This window comes from Chiloscyllium plagiosum, unplaced genomic scaffold, assembly GCF_037043375.1.
Source record: "Chiloscyllium plagiosum isolate Xiang-an unplaced genomic scaffold, Cpla_swu_hap1 HiC_scaffold_39, whole genome shotgun sequence".
Lineage (NCBI taxonomy): Eukaryota > Metazoa > Chordata > Chondrichthyes > Orectolobiformes > Hemiscylliidae > Chiloscyllium > Chiloscyllium plagiosum.
Genome location: NW_028270177.1, coordinates 25,531,347 through 25,544,962, shown reverse-complemented (window position 1 = coordinate 25,544,962; position 13,616 = coordinate 25,531,347). Strand labels below are relative to the sequence as shown.

Sequence of the window (13,616 nt, the reverse complement as noted above, 5' to 3'; positions counted from 1 at the left end):
GGACTGAGATAAGGTGGGGGGAGGAGAAATGAAGAAGCTGGAGAAATCTGCATTCATCCCTTGTGGTTGGAGGGTTCCTAGGCGGAAGATGAGGCGCTCTTCCTCCAGGCGTTGTGTTGCCATGGTCTAGCGATGGAGGAGGCCAAGGACCTGCATGTCCTTGGCGGAGTGGGAGGGGGAGTTAAAGTGTTCCGCCACGGGGTGGTTGGGTTGGTTGGTGTGGGTGTCCCAGAGGTGTTCTCTGAAACGTTCCGCAAGTAGGCGGCCCGTCTCCCCAATGTATAGGAGGCCACATCGGGTGCAGCGGTTGCAGTAAATGATGTGTGTGGAGGTGCAGGTGAATTTGTGACAGATATGGAAGGATCCCTTGGGGCCTTGGAGGGAAGTGAGGGGGGAGGTGTGGGCGCAAATTTTGCGCTTCTTGCAGTTGCAGGGGAAGGTGCCGGGAGTGGAGGTTGGGTTGGTGGGGGGTGTGGACCTGACGAGGGAGTCGCGGAGGGAATGGTCTTTCCGGAACGCTGATAGGGGAGGGGAGGGAAATATATCCTTTGTGGTGGGGTCTGTTTGGAGGTGGCGGAAATGACGAAGGATGATATAATGTATCTGAAGGTTGGTGGGGTGGTAGGTGAGGACAGGTGGGGTTCTGTCCTGGTGGCGATTGGAGAGGCGGGGTTAAAGGGTGGAGGAGCGGGAAGTGGAGGAGATGCAGTGGAGAGCATCGTCAACCACGTCTGAGAGGAAATTGCGGTCTTTGAAGAAGGAGGCCATCTGGGTTGTTCGGTATTGGAACTGGTCCTCCTGGGAGCAGATGCAGCAGAGGCGAAGGAATTGGGAATATGAGATGGTGTTTTTACAGGGAGCAGGGTGGGAGGAGGTGTAGTCTAGGTAGCTATGGGAGTTGGTCGGTTTATAGTAAATGTCTGTGTTGAGTCGGTCGCCTGAGATAGAACTGCAGAGGTCTAGGAAGGGGAGGGAGGAGTCTGAGACAGTCCAGGTAAATTTGAGGTCGGGGTGGAAGGTGTTAGTAAAGTGGATGAACTGTTCAACCTCCTCGTGGGAGCACGAGGCAGCGCCGATACAGTCATCGATGTAGCGGAGGAAAAGGTGGGGGGTGGTGCCAGCGTAGCTGCCAGTGTAGCTTGCTCATTCCTGAAGAAGGGCTTATGCCCGAAACGTTGATTCTCCTGCTCCTTGGATGCTGCCTGACCTGCTGTGCTTTTCCAGCAACACATTTTTCAGCTCTGATCTCCAGCATCTGCAGTCCTCACTTTCTCCTAGGAAGATGAAACACAGGTCACGAGACCACTTTATGTTCACTCTGCAAAGATGACCCCGAGTTTCCAGTTGTCTGCCATTTCAACACCCCAGCATGTTCTCTGGCCATCAGCTCTGTCTCAGGCCTGGTGCAGTGCTTGAGTGAGGCCCAGCCTAAGTTGGAAGAACAGCACCTCATTTTCCACTTGGGGACTGTACAGCCTTCAGGACCCATAATTGAGTTCAATTTCAGAATCTGAACACCATCTTCTCTATCATTTACTCCCCTGCACCACAGTCCCTGACTATGACATGGGCTGCTTTTATCACAGCCAACTCATTTGCATTTACTTATCAAATTCTCATTCTCCTTGGCTCACCATTATCCATCCCTTTTGTCTCTCTCTCTCTCTCTCTCTCTCTCTGGCTCCATCTCCGCCTATCCACTCACTCCTTCCCCCCCTTCTCCTCCCCCAGTCCCTGTCTTCAGCATATGTACCATCCTTTCCTAGTTACTGTCAGTTCTGAGGAAGGGTCACTGGACTTGAAACACTGACTCTGCCTTCTCTCTGCAGAAGCTACCAGACCTGCTGAATTTTTCCTGCAATTTCGGTTTTCATTTAAGATTTCCAGCATTTGCAGATTTCCTTTCCGTTTCTGTGTTCTGCTAGTATGTTTAAAGAGGAAATGTTGCTCAGTTTTAAATGAAATGTTTACCTTTTCTCAGTTTGTGCCCGATTTAATTTCTCCCTCAATTGTTGCAGTTGAATAACTTTTGCTTGCCTTTATTCTTTAAGCACCCTGCTCCTGTGCTGAAGTAGGAGAGGAGCAGGTTTTTCTTCAAAGGTAATGTTTATTGGCTAAAAGTGAAATCCATGGCTCTCAAAAACTCGTATTCTGAAACTGAACAACTTGGTAATGTCAAGGACAATCTTTGATGCAGTGTTTTGCCTGAACTGTCCGGTCTATTGATAAAATCTATCCCCATCAGCTTCCCCAATGCCTGGGTCTGTAAACCTAGCTGCATCATCTGCATACTTACTAAGGTGGCCTTTCTAGTTCACCTCCAACACGGTGCGTCCCTCTTCCTGTCTGATTTGATGCACCAGCCAATAAGGGCAAGTAACACGTTGATAATACGTATTTCACGAAACCATAACATGTGGATAGAAATCCAATAGAAGCAACATTTCCTCTTTAAACATGCTAGTGTGTGCTGTTCTTTTATTATTGATCACAAACATTTGCACATTTCGTAAAACAGAAGAAAATCCAAAGAACTGCAGATGCTGGAAATCAGAAACACCGAGAAATTGCTGGGAAAACTCAGCAGGTCTGGCAGCATATGTAGAGAGAAAGCAGGGTTAACGTTTCAGGTATGGAAAAGTGCACAGGTTTTCTAAAGTGTACACTTTCTAAAATATGCACAAGAATACTCACAAAGTATATACGTCAGAGCTCCACTGTTATGTTAATTGCTGCATTATGAATATGGAGAGGCAATGGCTTAGTGGGATTGTTGCTAGACCGTTAATCCAGAGATCCATGTAATGTTCTGGGGGCCTATGTTCGAATCCCGACACAGCAGATGGTGGAATTTGAATTCAATATACATTAAAAAAAAACTGATGACTATGAAGCTATTGTCAATTGTCAGAAAAACCCATCTGGTTCACAAATGTTCTTTAGGGAAGGAAATTGCCATCCTTACCTGGTCTGGCCTATGTGTAACTCCAGACCCACAGCAAAGTTGTTGACTCTTAACTACCCTCTGAGCAAATCGGGACAAGCAATAAATGCTAGCTTCATCAAATGCCATTTGGCAACATAAGTAGCATCTCAAGTGCAGGCGAAGTTATAAAATTCTTGCGAGGACAGTAAAGCAATGTAGATGTGATGGAAAATCTGTGAACTTGCGTTTCTTAGGAGTAGAGTTGCTCTTCCTATATGCCTTTGCTGCATTACCATGTGCAGTATTAAATGGAGTTCATAATTCATTTAATATTGCAGCCCTTCCTGAAACTGAGTGCAAATCTCTAAATTCCCTGCAGTCCTATCATTCAAATTCTTAATCTTGTTTTCAATGCCTACATGGCCTTGCCTTTCACTACCAATTCAATCTCCTAGAGCCTGCGATCCTCCATGATAACTGCAGTCTTCCAATTCTGGCCTCTTGAGGATCCTCAGTTTTAATGGCTGCACCATTGGAACGCTACCTTGGGTTACTTCAACCCTAGGATCTTCAATACCTTCCCTAAACCTCCCACCCTCTCTATCTCTCATTCTTCTTTTAAGATACCCCTTCAAACCTACTATTTGGGCCAAATATATCACTATGTTCAAGGTGCTACGTAAGTGAGTTGTTACTGATTTAAAGAAAGGGCTGTTTAGCACAGCAGACGCAGTAACTGTATGCATTGGGTGGCACGGTGGTACAGTGGTTAGCACTGCTGCCTCACAGCACCAGAGACCTGGGTTCAATTCCCGCCTCAGGTGACTCTCTGTGTGGAGTTTTCACATTCTCCCTGTGTCTGCGTGGGTTTCCTCTTACAATCCAAAAATGTACAGGTTAGGTGAATTGGCCATGCTAAATTGCCCGTAGTGTTAGGTGAAGGGGTAAATGTAGGGGAATGGGTCTGGGTGGGTTGTGCTTTGGCGGGTCGGTGTGCACTTGTTGGGCCGAAGGGCCTGTTTCCACACTGTAAGTAATCTAATCTAATCTGATTTCTAACCCTATTTGATACATTTTGACTCAAAGGCACAATATAATAAAATTCACATTATCTGACATCCCAACAACTGGAATCCCTGATATCCCACAATCCTTTCTGTCCATGGGTGCCTCTGTCATTGTCTAAAACACAGATTGTTGTCATCCTAAAGTGATGGTAAAGGAATTGGCTCAAGATTGAAGTGCTTTTCCTGCTGTGTTTTCAGTGAAAAAAATCACAAATGGGGAGATTCTAAGTCACTACAAATTGCTGTATGTATCAAGTCAGCTCTTCAGTCAATTCCAACTATTAACCAAGAATTCCAATTGGTTAACTTGCATTTTTGAGTTGCATTTTACAATTCTGAGGAAGGGTCACTCGATCCAAAACATTAACTCTGATTTCTCTCCACAGACGCTGCCAGACCTGCTGAGCTTTTCCAGCAATTTCTGTTTGTGTTTCTAACTTCCAGCATCCACTATTCTTTCAGGTTTTTAACTTACATTTTTGGTTTATTGGCACCACTCAATCCTGGTGTGCGCTGGTGTAGATAAGCAATGCACATTGTGCAGTAAAACGTGAGATCAGAAAAAAAAATGATGAGGTCAGTCAACGGCTGAGGAATGGAAACAGATAAAAGACTGTTGACCTGAAATATTAACTCTGATCTTTTGTCCATATCTCACCCCTTCACAACAGGAATCTCTGACTCTTAACAGAGCATGATTTTGTTATTTCCTTATTTTTATCGTTATGAACACCGCAGGAGGTTTGATTGTACATTTTTAACGTTTTATGTAATCTAGTATGGCAGAATAATTTTACAATGTAGTGCAACTAATTTTTTTTTCATTTTACAGACAAATTTAATACTTATGTGGTTCTGAAGGTTCAAAATTTGAGAAGCACTACAGTGACCAGGCGAGGAAATGAACCCTGCTGGGAACAAGATTACATGTTGTAAGTTGAAAATGTTTTTTTTTAATTGTTCTAATCTACCTGATCACACCAGTATGCAGCATCCAGGTGCAGGCTGCAGTTACACCACATTGATAGGTTCAGTTGGTCAGCTTGAACATAGTTGGCAAGAGTCAAGTGCTGGAAAAGCACAGCAGGTCAGGCAGGACCAGGAGAGTCTACGTTTTGGGCACACGCCCTTCATCAGGAAGTATACGCCCGAATCTTATGCCTGAAATGTCGACTCTACTCTTCCTCGGATGCTGCCTGATCTGCTGTGCTTTTCCAGCACCACACTCTCAACTCGAATCTCCAGCACCTGCAGTCCTCGCTTTCTCCTCTCAGAGAGAAGTGATGTCATGTGCCGTCACTTGTGTTGCTTCTGCTAGACGTTGTTGAGCATATCGGTGCTTATATCCATCACAGACTTTCTCTTGAAGCCAGTTTGTGACAATTGTGGCAATCTTTGCTTGTCTTTTAGCTGTAAAGGATGAATACTTTGAGGAGAAAGTGAGGTCGGCAGATGCTGGAGATCAGAGCTGAAAATGTGTTGCTGGAAAAGCGCAGCAGGTCAGGCAGCATCCAGGGAACAGGAGAATCGACGTTTCGGGCATAAGCCTGAAGAAGGGCTTATGCCCGAAACGTCGATGCTCCTGTTCCCTGGATGCTGCCTGACCTGCGCTTTTCCAGCAACACATTTTCAGCTGTAAAGGATGAATAATCAGTTTGATGGAGTGGCAAGAGCATCCTGCAATTTTCTTTAACAATCCAACCCCTCAGGTTGCAACTTTTATATGGGACTCAGTGGTATGAGACATCCTCCTTGATAATCTCTCTCTCTCTGCATTGGTTTACTGTACGTGGGAATTGGATTGGAACCGGATTTGTGAGTTAACTTGCCGTCGTTACATTGACCTACACGTCAATTAAGACTCTAGCCTGAGGATATAAAAATGAGCAAGTTGTTTACAGCAGGTTTTGAAAATGCTGTACAACACATTTTTATTTGAGTGCTGGGCAGGGGATGGACTAGTAAAGATTTTAGAAGCGCGTATAGGGTAAAATCCCAAAATGTTTCTCCCAATCTTCCATCATAACTTCAATACAATCTGAGAGACTTTGGGGAAAATAATATGTTTTTTTTGGGAAAAAAGATCTGCCCCCTCTCCCCACCCACAGCATGGCCACATAAAAAGCACAGAAACTGGCCCGCAAAACACAGGGATTAAGCCTGCCAACACATACAGAACTCACCACAATGCCTCAGTCTCGGCCAAACAGGATAACAAAGAAACCAGACATGGCCAAGCTATTCCCAGACCAGAGAATACACTTCTCAAACAGCCTTCACAGTAAAGCTTTCAGCACTGTGTCCCAATACCTTAAGGTCAGGCTCGCTTCCCATTGAAACCAATACTGTATAAACAAAGAGGGACCCCGGAAGACTTCGCTCGTGGGAGAAACACAATGGACACACCTGAATGCCAGGAAAAGGGGCATTTACACATAGTCGCGCGGATGGGAAATACAATGAAAAATCCTCTAGAAGAGCATTCTGGCCATTTGTGCAGGGAATCAGTTCTGTCCTGATGAAGGGCTTTGCCCGAAACATCGATTTTCGGATGCTGCCTGACCTGCTGTGCTTTTCCAGCACCATTCTAATCTTGGCCTTAATCTCCAGCATCTGCAGTACTCACTTCTGCCCTCTGGTCAATTTCTCTTCCACAATATCACTTTGTTTAATAATCCGCTTGTCAATTTCACCATGATCCTTGTTTATGGTCTCTGATCCATTGGGCTGATTTTTTTCCGAGAGTTTTCTTGGTAATTGCAGCTTGCAACTGCATGCAGATTTCATTGTTTATTTTATGGCAGGCCTTGGGTCTCACCATTGAGTTGATTCAAGGTTTTAATTATTCAACCATGTTGAAACAGAAAGTGCTGTAGGAACTCAGTGGGTTTGGCAGCATCTGTGGAGACAGAAACCAAGATAAGGTTTTGAATCAAAGTGAATCTCCATGAGAATGCTGCCAGACCTGCTGGGGTTCTCTGGTGCTTGCTGCTTTAGTTTCTGATCTCCAGCAATCCTGCAGGATTTTGGTTTCGATTTAGTACAGTATCTGTGATCATAACACCCAGGGAGTCTTACAAACCCCACTCGTGGTGGTATCGCTGCAGATAGAGAGCCAACCATCAGTCACTATGTGTGACTGCAGACCTGTCCTGGCTGTGTGACTGGTGCTCTGTTTACTGGGCCACAGGATGCATGTGTTGGCATGACAACAGTGGAAAATCCAGTGGAAAGTCGGTAGTTGCCAGAATTGTGGACATCAGCCTGCAATTACTGTGGTCCTCTGATTCTAGCCTGTTGAGCATTCCCAAGTTGGATTGGGAAGCCATTTCTTCAGTTGCCTATGGCCTAAACTCTGGAATATCCTCAACATACATGTTCGCCTATCTCACCTTCTTCCGATAAAATACCCCTTAAAACCCATTTTAGCTCTTATGAGCTTACACAGATGTGCTGATGAAACATATTATAACTGCATACACTATGCAGTTTCCTTGGAAACCCTCTGGAAAATACTAAATATGATTTTCTGCTCCTCGAGGCTGCTTGGTCACAGACAACCATGTCCACTGCAATAGTTTGTTTTGACTTTGAAAAAACAAACTGTATCTCAGTGCAGGGCACCAACACAGTGAATGCTAACAATTCCATCTCTTTGGGTAACAGAATATTGTCTCCAGGTGTATCATTTAGTTCGGCCATCTGAAGTGAATGTATGAGTTGTATGGCAAAATATCCTCGCCTGAATCCTATCAAAATCCAGGAAAAATTGCAGAAATCTGCCCCTGTTTGATCCACATCATTTATTTGCACGAATGAAAAGGACAAACATTAAGTGATGATGTATGTTAAATATGTTTAAAATATATCTATTTCAAAGGGTTTCTGATCTGCTGTAAACATTCTCTGAAATACAATCTGCCGATCATTTCAGTACTGTTGTCCCACTAATAATTCTGCTAATAGAATGCAGAATAACATTGTCCCTCAAGGTCCTTCAATTCACTGCCACTCGAGTCCTTTGGTGTGCTCGGGCAACGTACATCTATCCTGTTCCTGAAAGGACTGGCGAGAATTCTTGCCTCTGGATTGACTGCCAGCTGTCCCAGGGTGAATCAACTAAGCCAAAACTGGCTTTAAAAGAGGATACTCCGTGTAATTAGTATCCAAGGCCACGCCAATATCCATGGTTTACCTAACTTTGTGCATTACTGCAACAACTCAACACTTGTGAATACAGAAAGTGCTTCCATTGATCATTGTTCAAAGCTTTGCAAAATAGTTAAGTGCAATAGGATTTTGAAGGATGTTGATAGATGTGTGAGAAATCTGACAAATTAATCTGATTGATATGGAATTTTGTTTTTAATTTACATTTTCCTCATTGCAATTCTCTTGAGTAATAGCAATAAGCGAATTTCCTTTTGTTACTTTTCTTTGTAGTCTTTTGGTCTGATGATGTTCCATACAACAGTAAAAGAGTAATTACTAATGCTCAGGTGTCTGTTTTTTATGCCTTTGTATTTTCTTTCTACTTATTGAAAGGAAATTGGTCAATTAATTACAAAGTGACGTGTTTTCGCCACACGATTTAAGAAAGCTGCTTTTCTCTTACAGTGAAATAAACGATTTAAGGAAGGGCCTTGTTGTTGAAGTATGGGATAAAGGTTTGATATGGGACACACTCCTGGGAACTGCATGGATTCCACTCAAAAAAATTGAACATGCAATGGACGTAAGTTTGATTTTTATTTAACTGAGGAATGGCTTGTGTTTGAATTTTAAAATTGTGGGTTCAAGTTCCATTCCAAGAATTCATAGAATCACTATAGTGTTGGGTGCAGGCCATTCAGTCTACACTGACCCCATAAAGAGCATCCCACCCAGACCACTTCCCTACCCTCTCCCTGTAATCCTGCATTTCCCATGGCCAATGCATCTAACCTGCACATCCCTGAATGCAATGGGCAATTGAGCATGACCAATTCACCCAAACCTGCAATTCTTTGGACTGTGGGAGGAAAGCAGAGCACCCGCAGGAAACCCACGCAGACACAGGGAGAATGTGCACAGACAGACACCTGAGGCTGGAATCGAACCCGAGTCCCTCGTGCTTTGAGACAGCAGTGCTAAACGCTGAGCCACTGTGCCTCTCATCAAGACAAATATTGCAATTTTTAGTATTGAGAATGTGAAGCACAATTGAAGGTGTTGTGTTTTGTCATTCCTCTCCGGTCCTGTTTTAAGGAAGAGCAGAGTATTATCTTCTGTGTCTTGGCCAATAGTCAGATTTTGTGATGGATTACTATCAGGTCATCGTCATATTGCTGTTTGTAGGAGCTCTTGTGTAGAAATTGGTTGTCACACTTCTGCATTAGAGCCAAAAGTGCACTTCCAAAATACTTCATTGAGGGCAAAATGGTCTGAGGACATGAATGGTGCTATAGAAATGCAAGGATTTTTCAGAAAAATCTTTAGTGTGAGATCTCGTTTGCCCAAGACATTCCTGCTTGTTTATCCTAAAATTTATAATTCAGCCAAAGGTAACCTGTGTTTGATATCGCAATCACTAGCTGTGTCTTTGGGCAGTATTTAACATAAAAGGGATTGGTTAGCTGAGTTGGCGAGAGTGATGCCAACAGTGTGGGTTCAATTCCTGTGATGGTTGAGATCCCACCATCTCAGCCTCTCTGAGCGGAGACAGAGTGAGTGGGCCAATTCCCGGAGCAGGGACAGAGTGAGTGAGCTGATTCCTGGGTGATTCCAGGCTGGATTCGCCGCTTGCCTATGGTGTGCTGATCCTCAGGGTAACCCTCCACCCCGCACTCTCTCCAGTACGGAGCAGCCCCGAGGTCCTTCGGTGCTAAGGCAACCTTACTTAATAAAAGGCTCTCAGTCAGACAGAGTGCCTTTGAACTTTGCGATCCCCTGGAAGCAGTCTGCAGCCCAACATGGGGAGTCCCTTTTTCCACTGCAGGATGAATATGGTGATATGATGAAGGCATTAATTTCCCATTTAGGGGTTTCAATTTCTGCTACAACTTAATTTGGTGGTGCAACGTAATCAGGGCAGCAGCACTGTTCCCAATCACCCTCCTGCCTAATTCAATGCCTGCTGTGCCAACAAACTCACCAGGAGAGGAGCATGAAGTTCTGAGTAATCTAAGTTGGCAGAGTTCAATTATTGCACACAAACAAGACACGAACCATAGGTACACCTCCACTCAACAAGCTTCTTATGCATCTCGGAAATCTTCTTTCTGGTGGTTCACACGTTTTTGTGGCTCAAAGAGTGAGCATAATTTCTGACTATATTTAAACTGAGATCGATAGCTTCTTGAGTATCAAGAGGATCAAGGATTATGGGCAGAAAGTGGGAACATGGGGATGAGAAAACTATCAGCCATGATTGAATGGTGAAGCAGACTTGATGGGCTGAATGGCCTAATTTTTGCTCCTATGTCTTGTGGTAATATGTCTTTTGTAGATTCCTGGAAGGGATTTGCATCTTGTAAATAGTACACACTGCTGCGGTGGTGGTGAAGGTGATAGATATTTAAGTTAGAAGATGGGTAAAAGTCAAGCATGAGAGATTTGTGCCTTCTGTATTTGAGAATGGCGCACCTTGAATAGAATAGAATAGAATGGCCTTTGTTGTCATGTGCACTCAGGAATGCAATGAAGAGTTCCAAATGGCCCCACTCGGCAAGATTTAGGTGCTGTGTACCTAGGCACAGATACTTGAAATGTTGTAACTGAGTTTAAAAAAATCAATAGGTTAGCATGGTCACAGAGTTTAAAAAGTCCAGAATGATAATAGAAAGTGACTGAAGTTCCAGTCCCTTTCCAACATGAATCTGTGCCCACAGGCCCCTGAACATATTACCTCCACATGCCGGCCTCTGCTCAGGATTCACTCCGATTGTTCTGTTCCCATTCTGGGAATCGGCCCGCTCACCCTGTCAGTGCTCCCGCAATCAGCCCGCTCACCCTGTCAGCGCTCCGGGAATCGGCCTGCTCACTCTATCAGCGCTCTGGGAATCAGCCTGCTCACTCTATCAGCGCTCTGGGAATCGGCCCGCTCACTCAATCAGCGCTCTGGGAATCAACGAGGTAAAAACAATGACTGCAGATGCTGGAAACCAGATTCTGGATCAGTGGTGCTGGAAGAGCACAGCAATTCAGGCAGCATCCGAAGACAGGCAAAATCGACGTTTCGGGCAAAAGCCCTTCATCAGGAATAAAGGCAGAGAGCCTGAAGCGTGGAGAGATAAGCTAGAGGAGGGTGGGGGTGGGGAGAGAGTGGCATAGAGTACAATAGGTCAGTGGGGAAGGAGATGAAGGTGATAGGTCAGGGAGGAGAGGGTGGAGTGGATAGGTGGAAAAGGAGCTGGGCAGGTCGGACAAGTCCGGACAGGTCAGGGGATTGAGTTGCTGGAGGTTAGAAGCTAGGATGAGGTGAGGGAAGGGGAAATGAGGAAACTGTTGAAATCCACATTGATGCCCTGGGGTTGAAGTGTTCCGAGGCGGAAGATGAGGCGTTCTTCCTCCAGGCGTCTGGTGGTGAGGGAGCGGCGGTGGAGGAGGCCCAGCACCTCCATATCCTCGGCAGAGTGGGAGGGGGAGTTGAAATGTTGAGCCACTGGGCGATTTGGTTGATTGGTGCGGGTGTCTCGGAGATGTTCCCTAAAGCGCTCTGCTAGGAGGCGCCCAGTCTCCCCAATGTAGAGGAGACCGCATCGGGAGCAACGGATACAATAGATGATATTAGTGGATGTGCAGGTAAAACTTTGATGGATGTGGAAAGCTCCTTTGGGGGCTTGGATAGAGGTGAGGGAGGAGGTGTGGGCGCAGGTTTTACAGTTCCTTCGGTGGCAGGGGAAAGTGCCAGGATGGGAGGGTGGGTCATAGGGGGGCGTGGACCTGACCAGGTAGTCACGGAGGGAACGGTCTTTGCGGAAGGCGGAGAGGGGTGGGGAGGGAAATATATCCCTGGTGGTGGGGTCTGTTTGGAGGTGGCGGAAATGTCGGCGGATGATTTGGTTTATGCGAAGGTTGGTAGGGTGGAAGGTGAGCACCAGGGGCGTTCTGTCCTTGTTGCGGTTGGAGGGGTTGGGTCTGAGGGCGGAGGGACACCAGCAACGGTTCTCCATCAAGATCCTCCGCTCCACGCTTGCAGCAATGCGCCGGTACCTAACCTCTGTACAGTCTGCCCTGCCTCAGCTGAGGGCCACACTCTCTCAGAATTGCAAAGGACCCACTCTGTACTACATCCTCAGGAGAATTCATACTCTCAGCAAACAGTATTTCAATTCCATCTCAAACATCAAAAACTGTAAGTACAACAAACTTTTATCTACCCAGCTCCATAACCAGCGCTCCTTGAACATTCCAGAAGATTCCCCTGGCCTCGGAAACACCATTAGCCATGCGGCTGATGCAGCTACCACCCCCACGCTGATTGATGATGTCACTTCTGCCCCCATCATGGCCACTCCCACAGCCACTTCCGGCCCTCACATCATTGCCGATGCCACACGCTCAGTGACTTCCGCCACCCCTACTGCCGTGTCTGCCACCACTTCCGACCCCACCAGCGCCACTCACCTGCATTCTGCTGACATGCCCCCCACAGACCCCACTGTCACTATCCCCACCCCCCAGAACCCCGAGGGGAACACTACCCCTGCTCATGACTCTACCCCCATTCCCCCCACCATCACACCCACTCCAGGTACTGGCTCCGACCCCACTCCCAGCTCTACACCCACACCAGCTCCCAGCTCCCAGCCCTGCCGAGTTTTCACCATCCCCCCAGACCTCCCCCTCACTGAGGACGAACGATCAGTCCTCAGCAAAGGACTCACCTTCGTCCCCCTCCGTCCACACATCAATGAATTTAATACACGCCGTGACATCGAACAATTCTTCCGTCGCCTCCGCCTCCGAGCTTACTTTCATAATCAGGACTCCCGCCCACCTTCCGAGGACCCCTTTGCCCACCTCCAACACACTGCATCCACCTGGACACCCCGCGCTGGCCTATTACCTGCCCTCGACCTCTTCATTTCCAACTGACGCCGGGACATTAACCGCCTCAACCTGTCGACCCCCTCCCCCACTCCAACCTCTCACCCTCACAACGCGCAGCCCTCCAATCCCTCTGCTCCAATCCCAACCTCACCATCAAGCCAGCGGACAAAGGGGGCGCAGTGGTAGTCTGGCGCACTGACCTCTACATCGCTGAAGCCAAACGCCAATCGAGGACACCTCTTCCTACCGCCCCCTTGACCATGACCCCACCCCCCATCACCAAACCATCATCTCCCAGACCATACAGAACCTCATCACCTCAGGAGATCTCCCACCCACAGCTTCCAACCTCATAGTCCGGGAACCCCGCACTGCCCGGTTCTACCTCCTTCCCAAGATCCACAAGCCTGACCACCCTGGCCGACCCATTGTCTCAGCATGCTCCTGCCCCACTGAACTCTTCTCTACCTACCTCGACACTGTCCTATCCCCCCTAGTCCAGGAATTCCCCACATACGTTCGAGACACCACCCACGCCCTCCACCTCCTCCAAGACTTCCGTTTCCCCGGCCCCCAATGCCTCATCTTCA

General features: G+C 46.7%; 1 protein-coding gene across 3 annotated transcripts in view; it reads left to right on the top strand.

Annotated features, from left to right (window-relative positions):
- The window catches only part of unc13c (unc-13 homolog C (C. elegans)), a 582,280-nt gene that overhangs the window by 60,850 nt on the left and 507,814 nt on the right, over positions 1 to 13,616 (top strand). For all 3 annotated transcript variants that reach the window (XM_087981434.1, XM_087981433.1, XM_087981432.1), the window contains exons 3-4: positions 4,826 to 4,925; positions 8,611 to 8,728. In XM_087981434.1, the coding sequence (XP_087837560.1) occupies positions 4,826 to 4,925; positions 8,611 to 8,728 (218 nt within the window). The remainder of the gene's footprint in view (positions 1 to 4,825; positions 4,926 to 8,610; positions 8,729 to 13,616) is intronic.